At 40.0% G+C, this 15,224-nt stretch overlaps 1 protein-coding gene across 4 annotated transcripts in view; it reads right to left on the reverse strand.

Moving 5' to 3' along the window:
- Positions 1-29: 29 nt before the first annotated feature.
- The window catches only part of EIF2AK4 (eukaryotic translation initiation factor 2 alpha kinase 4), a 96,924-nt gene continuing 81,729 nt past the window's right edge, over positions 30-15,224 (reverse strand). For 2 of the 4 annotated variants that reach the window (XM_063089125.1, XM_063089124.1), the window contains 10 exons: positions 13,939-14,046; positions 13,177-13,305; positions 11,574-11,660; positions 7,483-7,595; positions 4,809-4,867; positions 3,611-3,708; positions 2,482-2,550; positions 1,899-1,943; positions 835-953; positions 30-165 (listed from right to left, as the gene is read on the reverse strand). In XM_063089125.1, coding sequence (XP_062945195.1) covers positions 108-165; positions 835-953; positions 1,899-1,943; positions 2,482-2,550; positions 3,611-3,708; positions 4,809-4,867; positions 7,483-7,595; positions 11,574-11,660; positions 13,177-13,305; positions 13,939-14,046 — 885 coding nt within the window. In that variant the 3' untranslated portion in view covers positions 30-107. Of the gene's footprint in view, positions 166-834; positions 954-1,898; positions 1,944-2,481; positions 2,551-3,610; positions 3,709-4,808; positions 4,868-7,482; positions 7,596-11,573; positions 11,661-13,176; positions 13,306-13,938; positions 14,047-15,224 lie in introns of those variants that run through there. The other 2 variants (XM_063089126.1, XM_063089127.1) reach the window with 2 other exon arrangements.

Consider the following 15,224-nt stretch of genomic DNA (forward strand, 5'->3'; position numbering starts at 1 on the left):
CTTCTTAGAATTTAAAGTTAATTTAAAATTACAATGAATGTACAACATTCCATTATTCCAATATAAGCCCCTGTCTGTTTGAATAATGTAATGACAGTTCTTTAGGGTTAAAATAAGATTCTGTAGTAGTCATCTCTGTAGCTATATAGGAATAACACAGACACCCTGCAAAAGAAGAGAAAAGGTAGATTATAAGGACAGTTTAATGGGTGAAGAACAGAGTTAATAAATTATTTTTAGAACACTTAACTGTAGAAGCTTTGTTTAATCAAAAAGAAGATGGAAACCTAATCACTAAGAAAATTACCTAAATTTTACACAAGCTCTGATTGGCAAGCGTCTGCAGTATAAGGCCTTAAACAAGGAGACCACCATTTACCTCAGGCTTCCTTGTTGCCTTTTAAGTGGATAACATGAATGACACAAGGACATAAAGCAAAATAGTTATAGTTATTTTCTTTTATTTAAACATACTTTCACTTTTTTTTTTTTTAAAGATGACTGGTAAGGGGATCTTAACCCCTGAGTTGGTGTTATCAGCACCACACTCTCCCGAGTGAGCCATGGGCGACCCCTAAACATACTTTCAGAAGTGAGTTATCTGGGTGAACAAAATTATAATTGGGATAGCTACTCCTAGGTCTGCTGTGTTTTGTTATAGATGAGATCATGGCCGTGATTCGCAGTCCAGACAAGATTTACTGGTTCCAAGCTGCAGTTCTAACAACAGCTTATCAACCATAAGACCTCAACAAGACAATAAAATATGTATCACTCTGAAATCCTGCCCTGACTTTTAACCATGTGAAACTCTATGCCTAAGTGATAACTTACTTTTTTTCTACTTTGATGTTATAAATTTCATCACAGACTAATTTGAGGTATCTTTGCTTTGGCAGGCGTGACAGCAGCTGCTTCACAGTTGTGTTAAATGCCTGTTCATCAGCATCCCACTAGGAGAAAATAGATTAGACTTAGCAACAAAGGCACTAGGGTTTATTAACTGGCTTTTTCTGGGTCACCGATGAAACCAATGCCATTCCCCTTTCAGGTATGCCAGAAGAATCAGTTATAGGGAGATAGTAGAACTGGTGGGGAGCTGCTGGGGCTCCTCCTTTGAAGCATCAGTTTTCTTCAGAACAAGACTGCTTAATTAGAGCCTGATGAATAATGCTGCAGCCCTGGTGTGCTAATGTGACTTTAGACCAGTTGTTTCTGCTACTGTTTACTTTGTATAAAATGGAGCTGTCACCCCCAATGTGTATTCAATTGATTGGCTCACAAATCAGCAAATTGCCAGTATAGTGCTATATGTTTGTAAGAGAGGAACAGAAAACATAATATAAAATATTAGTTTTGGGGCAACGTTCATTTGTTTTTGTAGCTGGCCATTGCAGAGATCCAAACCCTTGGCCTTGGTGTTATAATACTGTGCTCTAACCAACTGTGCTAACTGGTCAGCCCCAAAATTCATTTTTAATCTAATCTGTTACTAAACACTCTAGATAGACAAAAGAGTATTTGATATGACGTTGTAAAAATCAGCTATAGCTATGATTAAAGTTAAGTATTCTTAATAGCAAAGGTACCTTCAAATTTTTAAGAGTTCTTATTTAGGCTATTTGATGATAAAGGTATGTACCTATTAAAAAACATAAAAAAGGACCTAAATTAATTTGAATCTTAAAAAGCCACTTTCTAGAAAAGTATGATTCCCCCAATATAGGATTTAAGAATACATATCACATAAAAGGAACGATGTTACTAAATTCCTGGAACTGCCAGAAAAATACTACCACTAAGAAAGTTTAATGCTGTTTTCAATTTTCTTTTGGCAAATTAACAGCAAGGATTTGGGATTTTAAAGGCCACAGTGCAGAAGAATTCATGTTACTTACCTCTAATGACAAAAACTGTAAGATTGTTTCTTTGGGTAGATCCACCTATGAATCAATACACAGAAATGTACATCATCTATCAGGGAGCTGTAAGCAGCATTTATTGACCTATGACTATGGTACCACTTTGGATGGAGCAATAGGAATAGGTCTGGCAGTCTGGGATGCTGGCGTGATATAAAGCAGACTTAATGAACTATGCAGGGATAAGACCACAGCACTGGCAAACTAATAAGCAGTGGAAACTGTACTCCCCATCCCTACGTACCACACTCCAAAGGTTTGACACTGCTACATATATTCAGTGCAGCCTTAGTAAGGCAAAGGCCTGAGACGCAGAAAAATGGTTTTCATTTCCCCTTTCCATCTTTCAGAGGAAGAAAGAGGAGGAAGTAAGAGGAGAAACAAAAAACCTTCCATTTTCTCCCCAGTTCTTTACAGGTTTAGATCGCATGTAGTTCACATCAGTGACAAGACCTACATCCAGATACTGCTGACACTGAGCAAAAAAGCCCTGAATTCTGAGGCATCTACTTTGACAGTATGAACAAGAAGCCATCTTCAAAATGTTAAAGGGACTTACAGCCAAAATTTCAATTTCACTGCTTTTCTGTTGTAAGTTGGCAAGGGAGGTCTGCAGTCGGGTTTGTACCTGACAAGAAGAAAATGGAATTCAGAACATGTTACACCAAGCCATCTTTCCAGGAAACAATCACAGGGTGACATAAGCCTAGAAAGGATCCTGAATAGTATTTAAAGATTTACTCTTAATACACCTTGGAAAGAGCCGTTATAATCTCAGGGGAAATGAGATTTTATAACCTATCTTGATCATTTAATAATCCTTTTTTGTTGCTTATTTCTTTATAATTTTGAAATGATATTAATAAAGACTCAGTGCAGAGAAATCATGCATGTGAAAGCAGAGAGATTTTAGAATTAAGCTAAATTTGGAAAAAGGGGAGAGAGGTGACAGCAATGAGAACATGGAACTCAAATACGGTAGGTGATGAAGGCAGGTGGAAGACGGGAAAAATGGGCTTCCACCCAAATCCTGAGAAACAGCTAGCAGAGCTTACAAAAATGAGGTACCTGATCTTTTGTATTTCAGTCTAGTTCCATTTCTAAATAATGACTGCTCTCTTAACACTCACCCTTTCCCACATCTCCATAGCACACTGTCACACTCATATTCAATATATTTAGCTTCACATTCTATTATTTTCTTCTATTGTTCTCTATATAATGCATATGCTTCTAAGGCTATACACTTTTTGAGGACTGGGGCTATGTTAATGTCTTTATATTTTACATGGTCCTTAGCATAACATCTGCCTATAGAGCAGATACCAAACCCATGTATGGAATGAGAAACCTATCTCAAGTCTTGGGATCAGCCTCTTGCCATTTAGAACAAAATCAAATAACCCCCTACTTCCCCTTGAGCCAGATCAAAAGTTTTGTTTAGATGCAGTCATTCCGACAACAGGTGTTTCCAGGTGCCTACAGTGCACACTGATGCCTCCCTGGAGGACAGATGGGGCCGAATCCTGGCACCAGAGAGACACTTTGTGTTGATGAAATTTGGGGAAGTCACCAAGTTAGGAAAGTGGGAAGAAAAATATTTCCAGGAAATTTCACGTTTCTTATTTTCCTTTTCTTTCTCCTCTGTAGTTCACATTAAAAAGCCAAAGAAACCTGACCCAGTATACCTGAGTTTCATATCGCCTCCTGGTGCTGGCTGACAGTTTCTCCGGGGCTATCACACTCACTAGGGGAACCACGGTTGCTCCATGGATTTCAAACAAACCTGAGACAGAGAGAGTTTCAGAATGCCTTATCTGGTCCCACTTATTCTGGTCCCACACACCACAGAGAGAAACAGACTTTACTAGTAAAATCCTGTAGTGCTTCTAAGGGCTAGGTCATGTCTGGGCCTTGTTTTCTATCTCTGCAACCACCAGCACTTGGCCAGGGAGGAGCCCAGAACCCCAACACCGAGCACTTTTGATGCTCGTCTCCTCAGGTGGGGGTGGGGGTGACGAAGGCGTAGGAAGGCAACATGAGTCACCAAAACCTCATAAGCCTAAGAAAATCAAAATGAACATCCCCCAAACTCTAGTGCTTCTTTAAATTCCTCAAAGTATATGAAATCTGAGAGTGACACAAAGTCGATGCTAACAGAAATGAACAGTAAAGGGGCTGGCCCGCGGCTCACTCAGGAGAGTGTGGTGCTGATAACACCAAGGCCACAGGTTCGGATCCCTATATAGGGATGGCCAGCAGGCTCACTGGCTGAGTGCGGTGCTGACAACACCAAGTCAGAGGTTAGAATGCCCTTACCGGTCATCTTTAAAAAATAAATAAATAAATAAATAAACAGTAAAGACCCAGTTCTATTAAAAGCCAAATATGTCTTCTCGTGGGCTTAATTGGAATACTTCTTTTTCAATAAGGTTGACAGAGGTGATGAAACTAAAGGCATAACCATCACCACTGTTTCCTCTTGCCTTTCATGAAAACAAAACGTATATACTGTCTTTCTCCAAGGAATTTTAAAACACATTTCTTCAATCCTCTGTATGGGGAAAATTTCCAGGAAAATTATCCACATTTCATTTATACAACAAATTGAATCAAAAGGAATATTAAGCCAATTTTTAAAATAAGACAGTAAGACAGATCCTGACATATCAGTATCAGAAGAGTCAACTGAGTCCCAGCTGTTTTATCATTTTCTAGGATGTGGGTTTCAAAACATAGGAATGAGTTCCACATGGTACATTTATTGTACATATGTTATTTTTAAAATATATTTCCAGTATCACAAGGAGTAGTCACAGTCACAAGTGCTTACAGCAATCATACATACAAGCATTATTATGTTCAGATTATAATTAGTAATTATACCTGAAGCATTAGAAAATGACCCCTTCAGATTTTGCACTGCTAGATTATCAGAAGCTTCTCTAAAAACAAGCAAACAAAACCAATTAGAAAACAGCCTATAAGGGAAAAGCAACACAGATAAATTACAGTGAGCTACATGTATAGTGAGCCATTTTTCTATGAAATATAAAAACCTATTTCTCTTGTTTATTAGTGGGAGGAAAAACAAAAACAACAAAAAATATGCACTTACTTATATTTTTGGTCATGAGCAGGTAAAAAATTATAAAGGATGTCACTGCAAGTTAACAGATGCCTAAAGAAAACATTCTGATTTATTCAGCTGGGTCTGAAATCCTGGCTCAGCACAAGAAGCTAATTTCAATGAAATATAATGGGTGTTCTTTCCGCTCCCCTTGTAACACAGGGAAACACTAGCAACAGCATGCTCCACCTTCATTATGGCAGCAGCCTTGCCGACCACCCACAGGAGAACATTTGGTAAATAAGGATATTCTTTCACAAGCTGTGAGTGGCTGTTCTTTCAAATGCTGTGAATTATATAGCCTTTGAGAGATACAATAGCACTCTGTCTTGGGAAAACAGAAATAATCATTTGCGTGGAGGAAAGATTTTGAACCTTTCCCTGCTAAAACTAAATCCCATCTAGCTTTTTAAGTGTCTTAACAATGTTCGCCCATAATCACTATTATTTAGTTGGCTATTTTTTGTTTTCTCTTTTAAGCCTCTCTTTGATTTGATCTGTAATTCTAATACCTGGTGAATTCAAGAACATTACATTTCCCCAGAAAAGCCTGAGGGTAAACTTATTAACAGAAAGTACAAATGGGAAGGGGTAGGGGCATGGGAGGAAGAAAAAAAGCAAGGAGATTTACTTTCTATAAGCTAGGATTTCTCAGTCTTGGCACTATTGACATTTGGGGCCAGATCATTTTTTGTGTGTGGCAGGGAGGGTGTCAGTCCTGTGCATTGTAGGATGTTTTAGCAGTATCCCTGGCCTCTACTAGATACCAATAACCGTTGTGACAACCAAAAATGTCTCCAAGTGTTGCCATATGTCCCCTGGGGGATGAAATCACTACTGGCTGGGAGTCACTGATGTAAGCCAAAAAAAGAGTGTTGTACTTTCTAATTATGAGCACATATGGGGCCAGCCTGTGGCTCACTTGGGAGAGTGTGGTGTTGGCAGCATCAAGGTTGCGGGTTCAGATCCCTATATAGGGATGGCCAGTTAGCTCACTTGGGAGAGTGTGGTGCTGACGATACCAAGTCAAGGGTTGGGATCTCCTTACCAGTCATCTTTTTAATAAAAAAAAAATGATAATTATGAGCAGATATGTAAGAGTTGCAAGTATAAAGAAAAGTTTAATGAAGAAAGTTGATACCTTTCTTTTTTACTCCAATTAAAAACTTGGTACATCCTTCCAGACATTTTCCTATGTATAGGTTATGTATTTTGGTTAAAATGAAAAAGGGATTATACCATACTTCCTATTGTGAACATGCCTCCATGTCAATAAACTCAGCTTTACTAGAATGATCATTTTTAAAGGCTGCACAGGATTCCACAGCATTTCTCTTCTACTAATCTCCTATTAATCTTCTACTAATGCATATTTTGGTATTATAAAGAAGAGATTCTCAAAGTGTGGTCCAGGGACCCTTGGAGGTCTCTGAGATTCTTTTGAGGGGTCTGCAAGGTCAAAACTATTTTCAAAAATAATCCTAAGATGTTAATTGTCCTTTTCACTCTCGTGCTCAACAAACGTGCAATGGAATTTTCCAGAGATTACATGATGTTGACAGCACAACAGATTGAATGCAGAAGCAGATATGAAAATTGTTTCTTCTATTACAGCAATAAAAAGATCACAAAAATGTAAAACAATGCATTAAAGAGATTTGTGAATATGTGAAACAATGCTGCTTTTCTTACTAAATTTATTTTGTTTTGGAAAATAGTTATTTTCCATAAAAAATGTTATGTAAGTTAACATGTAATGTAATTATTGTTACTTGAAAATGAATAAATATGTATTTTTTAAAGGCTTAAATTTTAAATTATAACACATAAAATATTGATATATATAACCTACATAAACTAACGTTCTTTGGGGTCCTTAAATAATTAAGGATATAAAGGGAATGCCTTGATAGACATCTTTATACATACCCCCATGGAATAAATTTTACTATAAATTCCTTGAAGTGGAATTGCTGGTCAATTTTTTAAAATTTTTAGTTTTAAGGGTTTGAACTTACTTTGCTAAATTCCTGTCCAGACAGTTGAATTGATTTATACTCCCATAATGAGAGATCTTTTCCCAGGACATATTATATCTTTCAAATTATAGGGAAAAAAGACTCCTGAAATTTGATGATTAACAGACTGAATGAGATAATGGCAGATAGATGTGCGCTCCTTAGGCCTTTCAAAAAGATAAAATATTCTTGGAAATGTTATGAAGGACAAATGTTGCAAGCAAGATATGAGCAGTCTTATACAAGTGCATCATGTAAATAAACTGCTGACTGAGTTTTTCAGAAGCAATAGAGTGATTCATTAAAAGTAATCCTGATCTATCTTTATTTCCCAAAAGGATCAAATTGACTTTTAAAATAAATGTATGTAGGTTCTTTATAGATAATTACAGCAGCTTTTGTTCACTGTTACCTGATATTCCTGTCATCACTGACTTTAGTCCTCAGTTTCTGCACAACATGGTCTACAAGATCAGTCTCCAGCACGCGCTTCTCTGTCTGTCTGTCCTTCTCAAAAGACTTAACCTTAAAGAGAATGAAAGAGATCATCATTTGGAAGCTTCTGAAGCCAAAAAGCTGGCTCAGAGTACCACAGTAAGACTGCTAAATGAACAGGTTCGGGGTTCTTAACCAATGGTATTTTGCATTGTTTGGGACATTTTTGGATGTCGCAACAGTGGGGAGTGCTACTGGCATCTAGTGGGTAAGAGGCCAGGGATGCTGCTAAAAAATGCATAGGGCAGCCCCCCACAACAAAGAATTATCTGGCCCAAAAGGTTAAAAGCACTGCTGTTGAGAAACCCTGGTCTGGACTAGTTTATCACAGATGGTAGAATTAGAAAACAACAACAACAAAAAGGCCAGGATGAACCAACTCCCATTTCATTTCATTCATTCACATATTCTTCCCCTTTGAACACTCTGGTCAATCACCAAGGTTTCTCAGACCTCAGCATTATCTACACCTCCTCCTTCTCCTTTCCAAACCCAAGTCCTATCGTCCCACTTTCATGATACCTGCCCTTTCATCTTCACGCCCTGGCCAGCACCCTACCTTGGTCTGGCCTAGCCTGATATCCTTCACCCTGCTATCCCTCCCTCACTCCATTCCATACTACACATTCCCTGCAGATTAATTTTTCTCAAATACAACTCTGATGTCCTCTTCTGTCTAAAACACAAATGGGCTTCCCGTTAGCTGCTAAATAATGTCCAAATTCCTTGGTCTGGCATTTGGGCTCTCCCTGATCTAGCTATAACCATTCTCTCCTGCTGAATACCCTCTTCACAATCCCTCTGCTTCACCCAACACTGCAGGCCTGCCTCTAACTTCGGGACAACCTACTGAAAGATTAACCATCACCTTTGCTATTCTCAAGTGCTTAGGTGCTTTTAGCACTTATCTCTATCCTATCCATCCTGGAGGATCCAGCATAAATTCCACTACCACCCTGAAAACTTCCCTGCTGCTTCTGACATAACCTCTCAGGCTGAGGAACCCTCAGAGAACTTTATCTGTAGGACTCTGATTTTCTAGCATTTCAGCATCTTCTAGCTTGTAATCATGCACAAATGCTTTATGTTCCCTACCAGATTATAGGATCCCTGACAGCAGGGCCTGTAGCTTGAATGTCTCTGTATCCTCCATGCCCCTACCTTCAATCCCACTCACACTGTGAATGCATCAAATACATTTGGCGAGTGGATAAATGAAGTGATGTCTTGCTTTTCAAATATGAAGATGATGCTACTGACCCACCATTAATAGAGGCAGAAGCAAGATTCAAAAGTGCTTGACAGGCTGGAAAGACGTACCAAAGTGAATAAACTCACATTTAACAGAGATAGATATGAAGTCCTGTAACTAAAGCCCTCATAATAGAAGCCTAGTCAGATATGGTGATAACTGCTGAAATGGCAATGGGTTTTAGTTGATGATAAGTTCAGTATGAGGCAAAAGAGCCACATGGTTGCTAAGAGTTAGCTCATTCATAGGCTATATTAGGAGAAGTATGGTGTCTAGATTGTGGGAGGTCAGAGACCCTTCCCATTTGTCAGAACATGCTGAGAGCCCTCTGTAGCACACTGAAAGACAGACTCTGACAAAGTATAGTGTGTTTAGAGGAGGTTAACTAGGACAGCCAAGGATTTGGAAACCATGCTATGAGGAATGTCTTAAGTATTTGGAATGTTTAAACCAGAAAAAAGGACACTAAGTGGCATGGCAGCTGTATCCTAAAATTTATTTCAGAGAAGAATTAGACTTTTATTGTGATTATTCTTGAGGGAAGAACTAGGGCCAATGAATATAAATTTTGGGAAGCACATTTTGATTCAAGTTTTAAAAATTTGCTAATAAGTATAGCAGTGCATTATGACACAGGAATTATTCAGCAAGGCTAGACATTCATTTCTTGGCAATATTGCAGGAGCAATCACTGCTCTGGGAGAGGCTTGATTAGTGGGACTTACGGTCATTTATGATCTTGTAACTAAGAAGCAGACCGTTAATAGAGACTTCCAAATCTGCCTATGAAGGATTGAGCGCTATGAGAATTACTCTCCTGCCTTAAACAACTAGAAAACCAAACAAAACATATCAACAGTGGTTTTCAGACACTGGACAAGTAGTGGAGGACTACTGTCCCTGATAGAAGGGAAATAAAGTGAGCCCCACAACTGCCCTGGTATAGTGTGCCGAGGGAGTTTCCAGACTGTGGCGCAGGGAAGGGGAACCTAAATAGCTGAGGGGACATCCTGAGGGCAAGCTCAGGAGTCCTGCTGAGTTGAGAAGATAGACCAGAGTTTAGGTAGGTCAAGATGGCTAGAAACTGTGGGGCAGAGGACCAAGGAGGAGAGAGCTACACACTCACAGAGAAATAAAGATTTCTGAACCTCTGCAGAAGAGTCCACTTGCAACTTTGGCTGTGTACTAATCTGTGCATGGGTGAGAGGAAACTATCCGAGGCTCAGGAAACAACCACCAGAAATGAGTAGGCATAATAATTTCTGGAACTCACAGGGCTGAGAATAGTTCTTGTTCTCACCAGAGTGGAGAAGGCTCATAATACACAGGGCTTCAGGCAGAATCCTCCAAAGGGTACCTTAGTAGTGGGGCTAAATTAGTCCTAGACAAAAGCTTCCCTGGACCTGCCTTAACAAAGCTTAAAATCAAGCTTGGGAGGGAACAAACAGAATCTAAGTATCTTACCTACATCAAAGCCCAACAGTATTTATAGGAACATAAGAAAACCGAGCACCCAACAATGTAAAATTCATAATGTCCAACAACCAATCAAAAATTACTGGCATGCAAAGTGATAGGAAAGTAAGACTCATAACCAGGAGAAACATCAATAGATAGAAACAGACCCAGAAATGTCAGAGATGATGGAATTAATTAATACACAAATACCCTAAAACAACTATTATAAGCCTTTTAAAAGATGTAAAGGAAACAAGAACTATGATAAGGAGATAAAAGACAGACATAAAATAAACACAAACGTAACTTGTACAGATGAATAAAAAACACACAGTATCTGAAATGAAAAATGCACTGGACAGGGATTAATAGATTAGATATTGCAAAATAAAAGGTCAGTGAACTATCCAGGATAAAGCAGAGAGAGAAGAAAACAAACAAAAAACCCCCCCAAAACCCCAGAGCATCCATGAGCTGTGGGGTAATAACAAATGATTAACATGCTGTAATCAGAGTTCCAGAAGGAAATGTAAAAAAAGGATAGAAATATATTTGAAAAAAATAATATCTGAATAATTGCCAAATTTGATGAAAACTATAAACCTACAGTTTAAAGAAGCCCAACGAATAGCAAGTATTAGAAACATAAAGAATACCACAAAGAGGCAGGTCATAGCATATAAAATTACAGAAAACCAGTGGTAAAAGAAAATCTTAAGAGCTTCCAGAAAATAAAAAAGATATACTAATACAAAGGATCAAAGCAGACTTTCTGACATAAACCATCATGTCAGAAGACAACAAAACACATCTTCAAAGTGCAAAAAGAAAAAAATGTCAACCTGGAATTCTATACCTAGGAAAAATACCTTTCAAAAATGAAGGTGAAATAAAGACTTTGATATCAGACCAATAACAGCTGAGAGCATTCATTACCAGCAGACTGGTATTAATATTAATGTTAAAGGGAAGTCCTCCAGGCAGAAGGGTAATGGTATCAGAATGAAATCTGTCTCAACACAAAGGTATATACCGCCAGATATGGTAACTATGTGGGTAAAATATAAAGGAAATTTCTCCTCTTATTTTAAAAGCCTTTTTAAAAGATAATTGATTAATTAAAAACAAAATAGTAATTCACTTTCTCCAATAAGAAATAATTCAAAGGGAGAGCTAAAGTAATGGATTTCCACCCACACACAGGCCAGGGTCTCAGGGGGAAGGTGGGTGCTCCACAGGTAACATACAGTTTGGGAATTCCAACCACTGAATTGTGAAGAATTTCTTGTGGTCTTTACCTTGACATGGCTTCCTTCTTTATCTGAGACGAGGGCCACATAGGTGATTTCATGATGTCTGCAGTACTCTTGTAATTCTTCTTGGGACTGAAACAAATAAACGCAGTGTATAAGATAAACACAGAGCACCTGGAGCAGATTCTAGTAATTAAGGAGAATGAAAATACTGTTTTCAATTGTATTCTCAAAGTGAATTACTAAATATGCCGACTTCAGGGGACAAAAATATTAAGCAAGAAGAGCACAGAATTCAAAGGAGGAACAAGACCTCTTTTGCCTTCCTTACTTTCATGATTGTTCTAAGGGGCCATGAACCATCAATGAGGTTGGGACATAGTAAGAGGTTTTCAAAAGCTTCAAGTGGAAGCTCATGACACCTTCAATTGAAGGTGTCAAAAATTATACCACATACACAGTGAAAAAGCTTTTAGAGGAAACAAAGTAAAGGAAACAGAAGAAATATTAGCAGGTGCACAGCAGAACTGAAGCATAAAGCAAACAGGCATCAGGGCAGAGGAGGCTGCAGGGGATGCCACTGTGCAGAACCGAAGTCACTGGTCACTGGGCTTATACGTGCTGCGGTACAGAACGCTTCTCTAACAATTTACGAAACAAGTGTACAAGTGGAAGAGGACATTGCTCTGTCAAGTGACTAAAAATGATTGCTCAGCACACTTCCGATCTGAATTTTGATATGACCACACACAAATGGACAGCAGCAGCTTCAGAAGCTTCTGGGCAGGTGATGTGAATGGAGCCAGAGGGAGGGTGGCACATGGTTGTCCCTGGTCACTGCCATGCTCTGGGGCACCTTTAGTGTGGGTGAACACGTGCACAACCTCGGTTATCTCCTGGAAGCACACCCTTTCTGTGATTCACACAGATATTAGTTATCTAAAGCCCCATTCTAAAGGGTAGGCAGGTGTTGAGGGGCCACTTTCCTCACCTCCTTACCCAGGGCAGGGGTCAGGCCGGCATGCTGTGGGAGGTCTAAGGATACAAAGACATAAACACACTAAACACAGAACGTCTGGGGAAGTGTGGTAGGCTGGACAATGGCCCTGCAAAGATGTCTACATCCTAATCCCTGGAACCCATGCATGATCACCCTGGATTATCTGGGTGGGCCCAGTGTAATCACAGGGTCCATGTAAGATGCAGGCATGCAGATCAGAGTTAGAGAGAGAAGATACAAGGACAGAAGCACAGATCAGAGAGGAAAGAAGATGCTACACTGCTAAGGTGGACGATGGAGGAAGAGGTCATGAGCCAAGGAATGCAGGAGGCCTTCTAGGAGCTGGAAAAGGCAAGAAAACAGATTCTCCCCTAGAGCTTCCAGAAGGAGCTGCCCTGCTGACGCCTTGATTTTAATTCAGTGCAACTGATTTCAGACTTCTGACTGCCAGAAAAGTAAGATAATAAACATGTGTTGCTTTAAGCCACTAAGTTTGTGGTAATTGGTTACTGCAGTAATCAGAAACACAGGAAACAACTCTAATGATGAAGAGAAAGGGTCTGACAGAATCTAAAGGTGTGGAAGACGATTTGTTATGGAAGCTGTAATGATGTGCACTTCACTTAGAGGCACTTTTCATCCTGTTACCTGTGACCAGTCGTACATGATTTCTGCTGTGATTCCTGCTGTCCAGAGTTTCTGGGTTAGGTTGATGGCCCTGGACATGGACATCTGGCCAACACTTACAACCAGGAGGTCACAAGAGCTTATTGTAACCTGGATCAGAAACAGAGTGGTTACACTGAGAAGAGAGAAACTGCAGGCGTGGATGTGGGACCAGCACCAGGAGGGAGGCAGCAGTCAAGGAAGACAGGCGTTCTCCAAATCTTACACAGCAACATGGCTTTGCTTCCAACTGTCAGGAAAAAATGTCATAGCCAAAACACTTTTACATTAGTCTTTTAAGACTGAAATTACTTCAGCTACCCTGAGCCACCAGGCAGATATTCTTTTCTTCTGGGAAAACTAATCTTGCCTAAAACACAACGGAAAAAGTACCATTTCTAGCTTTGTAGATCACAGCAGGATTTCTGAATGAGGGGCTTTGATAAGAGTCTGTCAACAACTGTGACATCTCCCATTTAGATAGTGCATTACAGATATGGAAAGTGAGGTTGGAGAGAGAGGAATGAACTGTCTAAGGCCACCTGGACAGTTAGAGAGCAGGTAACAAGAACTGTAATATGAGGACTGACACCAAGCGTCAGCTCGTCTCTCGTGTTAATTTCTGAAACCCTCGGTCTACAGCTGCCACCTTGGGACTCCACGTGAATGACTAAAACAGGCAAATGATACTTTTAGAAATGAAAGACATCTCAAAGCATGCTGGAAAGCAAAGCTGGAACTTACAGGCTCTTCCATGCTGAGGACAGCAGCAGATATCTTGTCTATGGCGACGCTGACCCCAATGGCAGTGGGAACTGGCCCCAGAGCCTGTGGTCCTCTAAACTGGGGAATCTATAGAGAGAGGCAAATAGTTCTGGTTATAAAATAGAAAAGAAACTGTGATTAGGGGGAGAGCAATAATTAAAGAACAAGCACTCTGTCAGCAGCTTATCAACGAGCTCAACAAAAAAGTATGTGTGTGTTTGTGTGTATAGTAAGAGAGAGAAGCAAGCATGCATGCAGATTTAGGAAATAGTAACAAATGTTATATCTAGACCTGCACTGTTCAATATGGCAGCCGCTAGCTACATGTGGCTATTGAGCATTTGGAATATGGCTAATCCAAATTGACATGTGCTGTACATGTCCATTTGTACTGGCTGCAAAGACTTAGAGTAGGAAAGAAAGATAAAGCTTAGAAGTTTGTATACATGTTGAAACAATATTTCGGGTATAGGTTAAAAAAAAATATTATTATAATTAATCGCACCTGTCTCTTTTTACTTACTAATGTTACTAGATGGACCAACATGAAGTAGGTGCATTTCTCCCTATTCCTCCTGCTAAGTAAAGTTAAAAATCCTGGGCGTTACATATAAAATGGACATAAGACAACTCTGAAAGTGGAGAAAAGAGACTGGCTGGGCACCACGAGAGCTGAGGAACGATACATGGTGAGTTCCCTGGGTTTGCTCTTTACCTCATATATTCTGGATTGGGTGCTGGAGAAACTGGCAACCCAGAAATGCCAACAGAAACAAGAGCACCAATAAAAACCTGCTCTCTCTGGCCAAAGAGCCAGAAAGGAGCAACCCAGCAAGACAGAAAGCTTTTAGACAGTAACTGCCCTGCTCCAGCCAAACATTATGGAAAAAAGCACAGGCCCACCCCCAGCCCTACTGCCTGAGCAAAGGCCGAGTAGGGAGCTCAGACACTCACCCTCACCCTCATGTTACGAGCCTCCCTCTACCAAACTCTGGCAGGATGATCTCAGAGAAGAGCAAGTGGGGAGCCAAGACATTCACGCCTGCCTGGGGGTAATGCCCGCCCCTCCCCAAGTATCAGTGGAGGTAAGCATCCCCAGGACCCTGGACTTCCACCCTTTCCTAAGCAGTAACAGCACATTCTTCCCTGCTGGGGTGGTGCCAGAGGAGGCTGAGTGGGAAGCTGGAATTTTCACCACTATCCAGCAGAAACAAGGCCTGCTGCCACCCACCCTTACCTCCCACCATGTTATCAGTGGAGGCACT

This window comes from Cynocephalus volans, chromosome 3 (assembly GCF_027409185.1).
Source record: "Cynocephalus volans isolate mCynVol1 chromosome 3, mCynVol1.pri, whole genome shotgun sequence".
Lineage (NCBI taxonomy): Eukaryota > Metazoa > Chordata > Mammalia > Dermoptera > Cynocephalidae > Cynocephalus > Cynocephalus volans.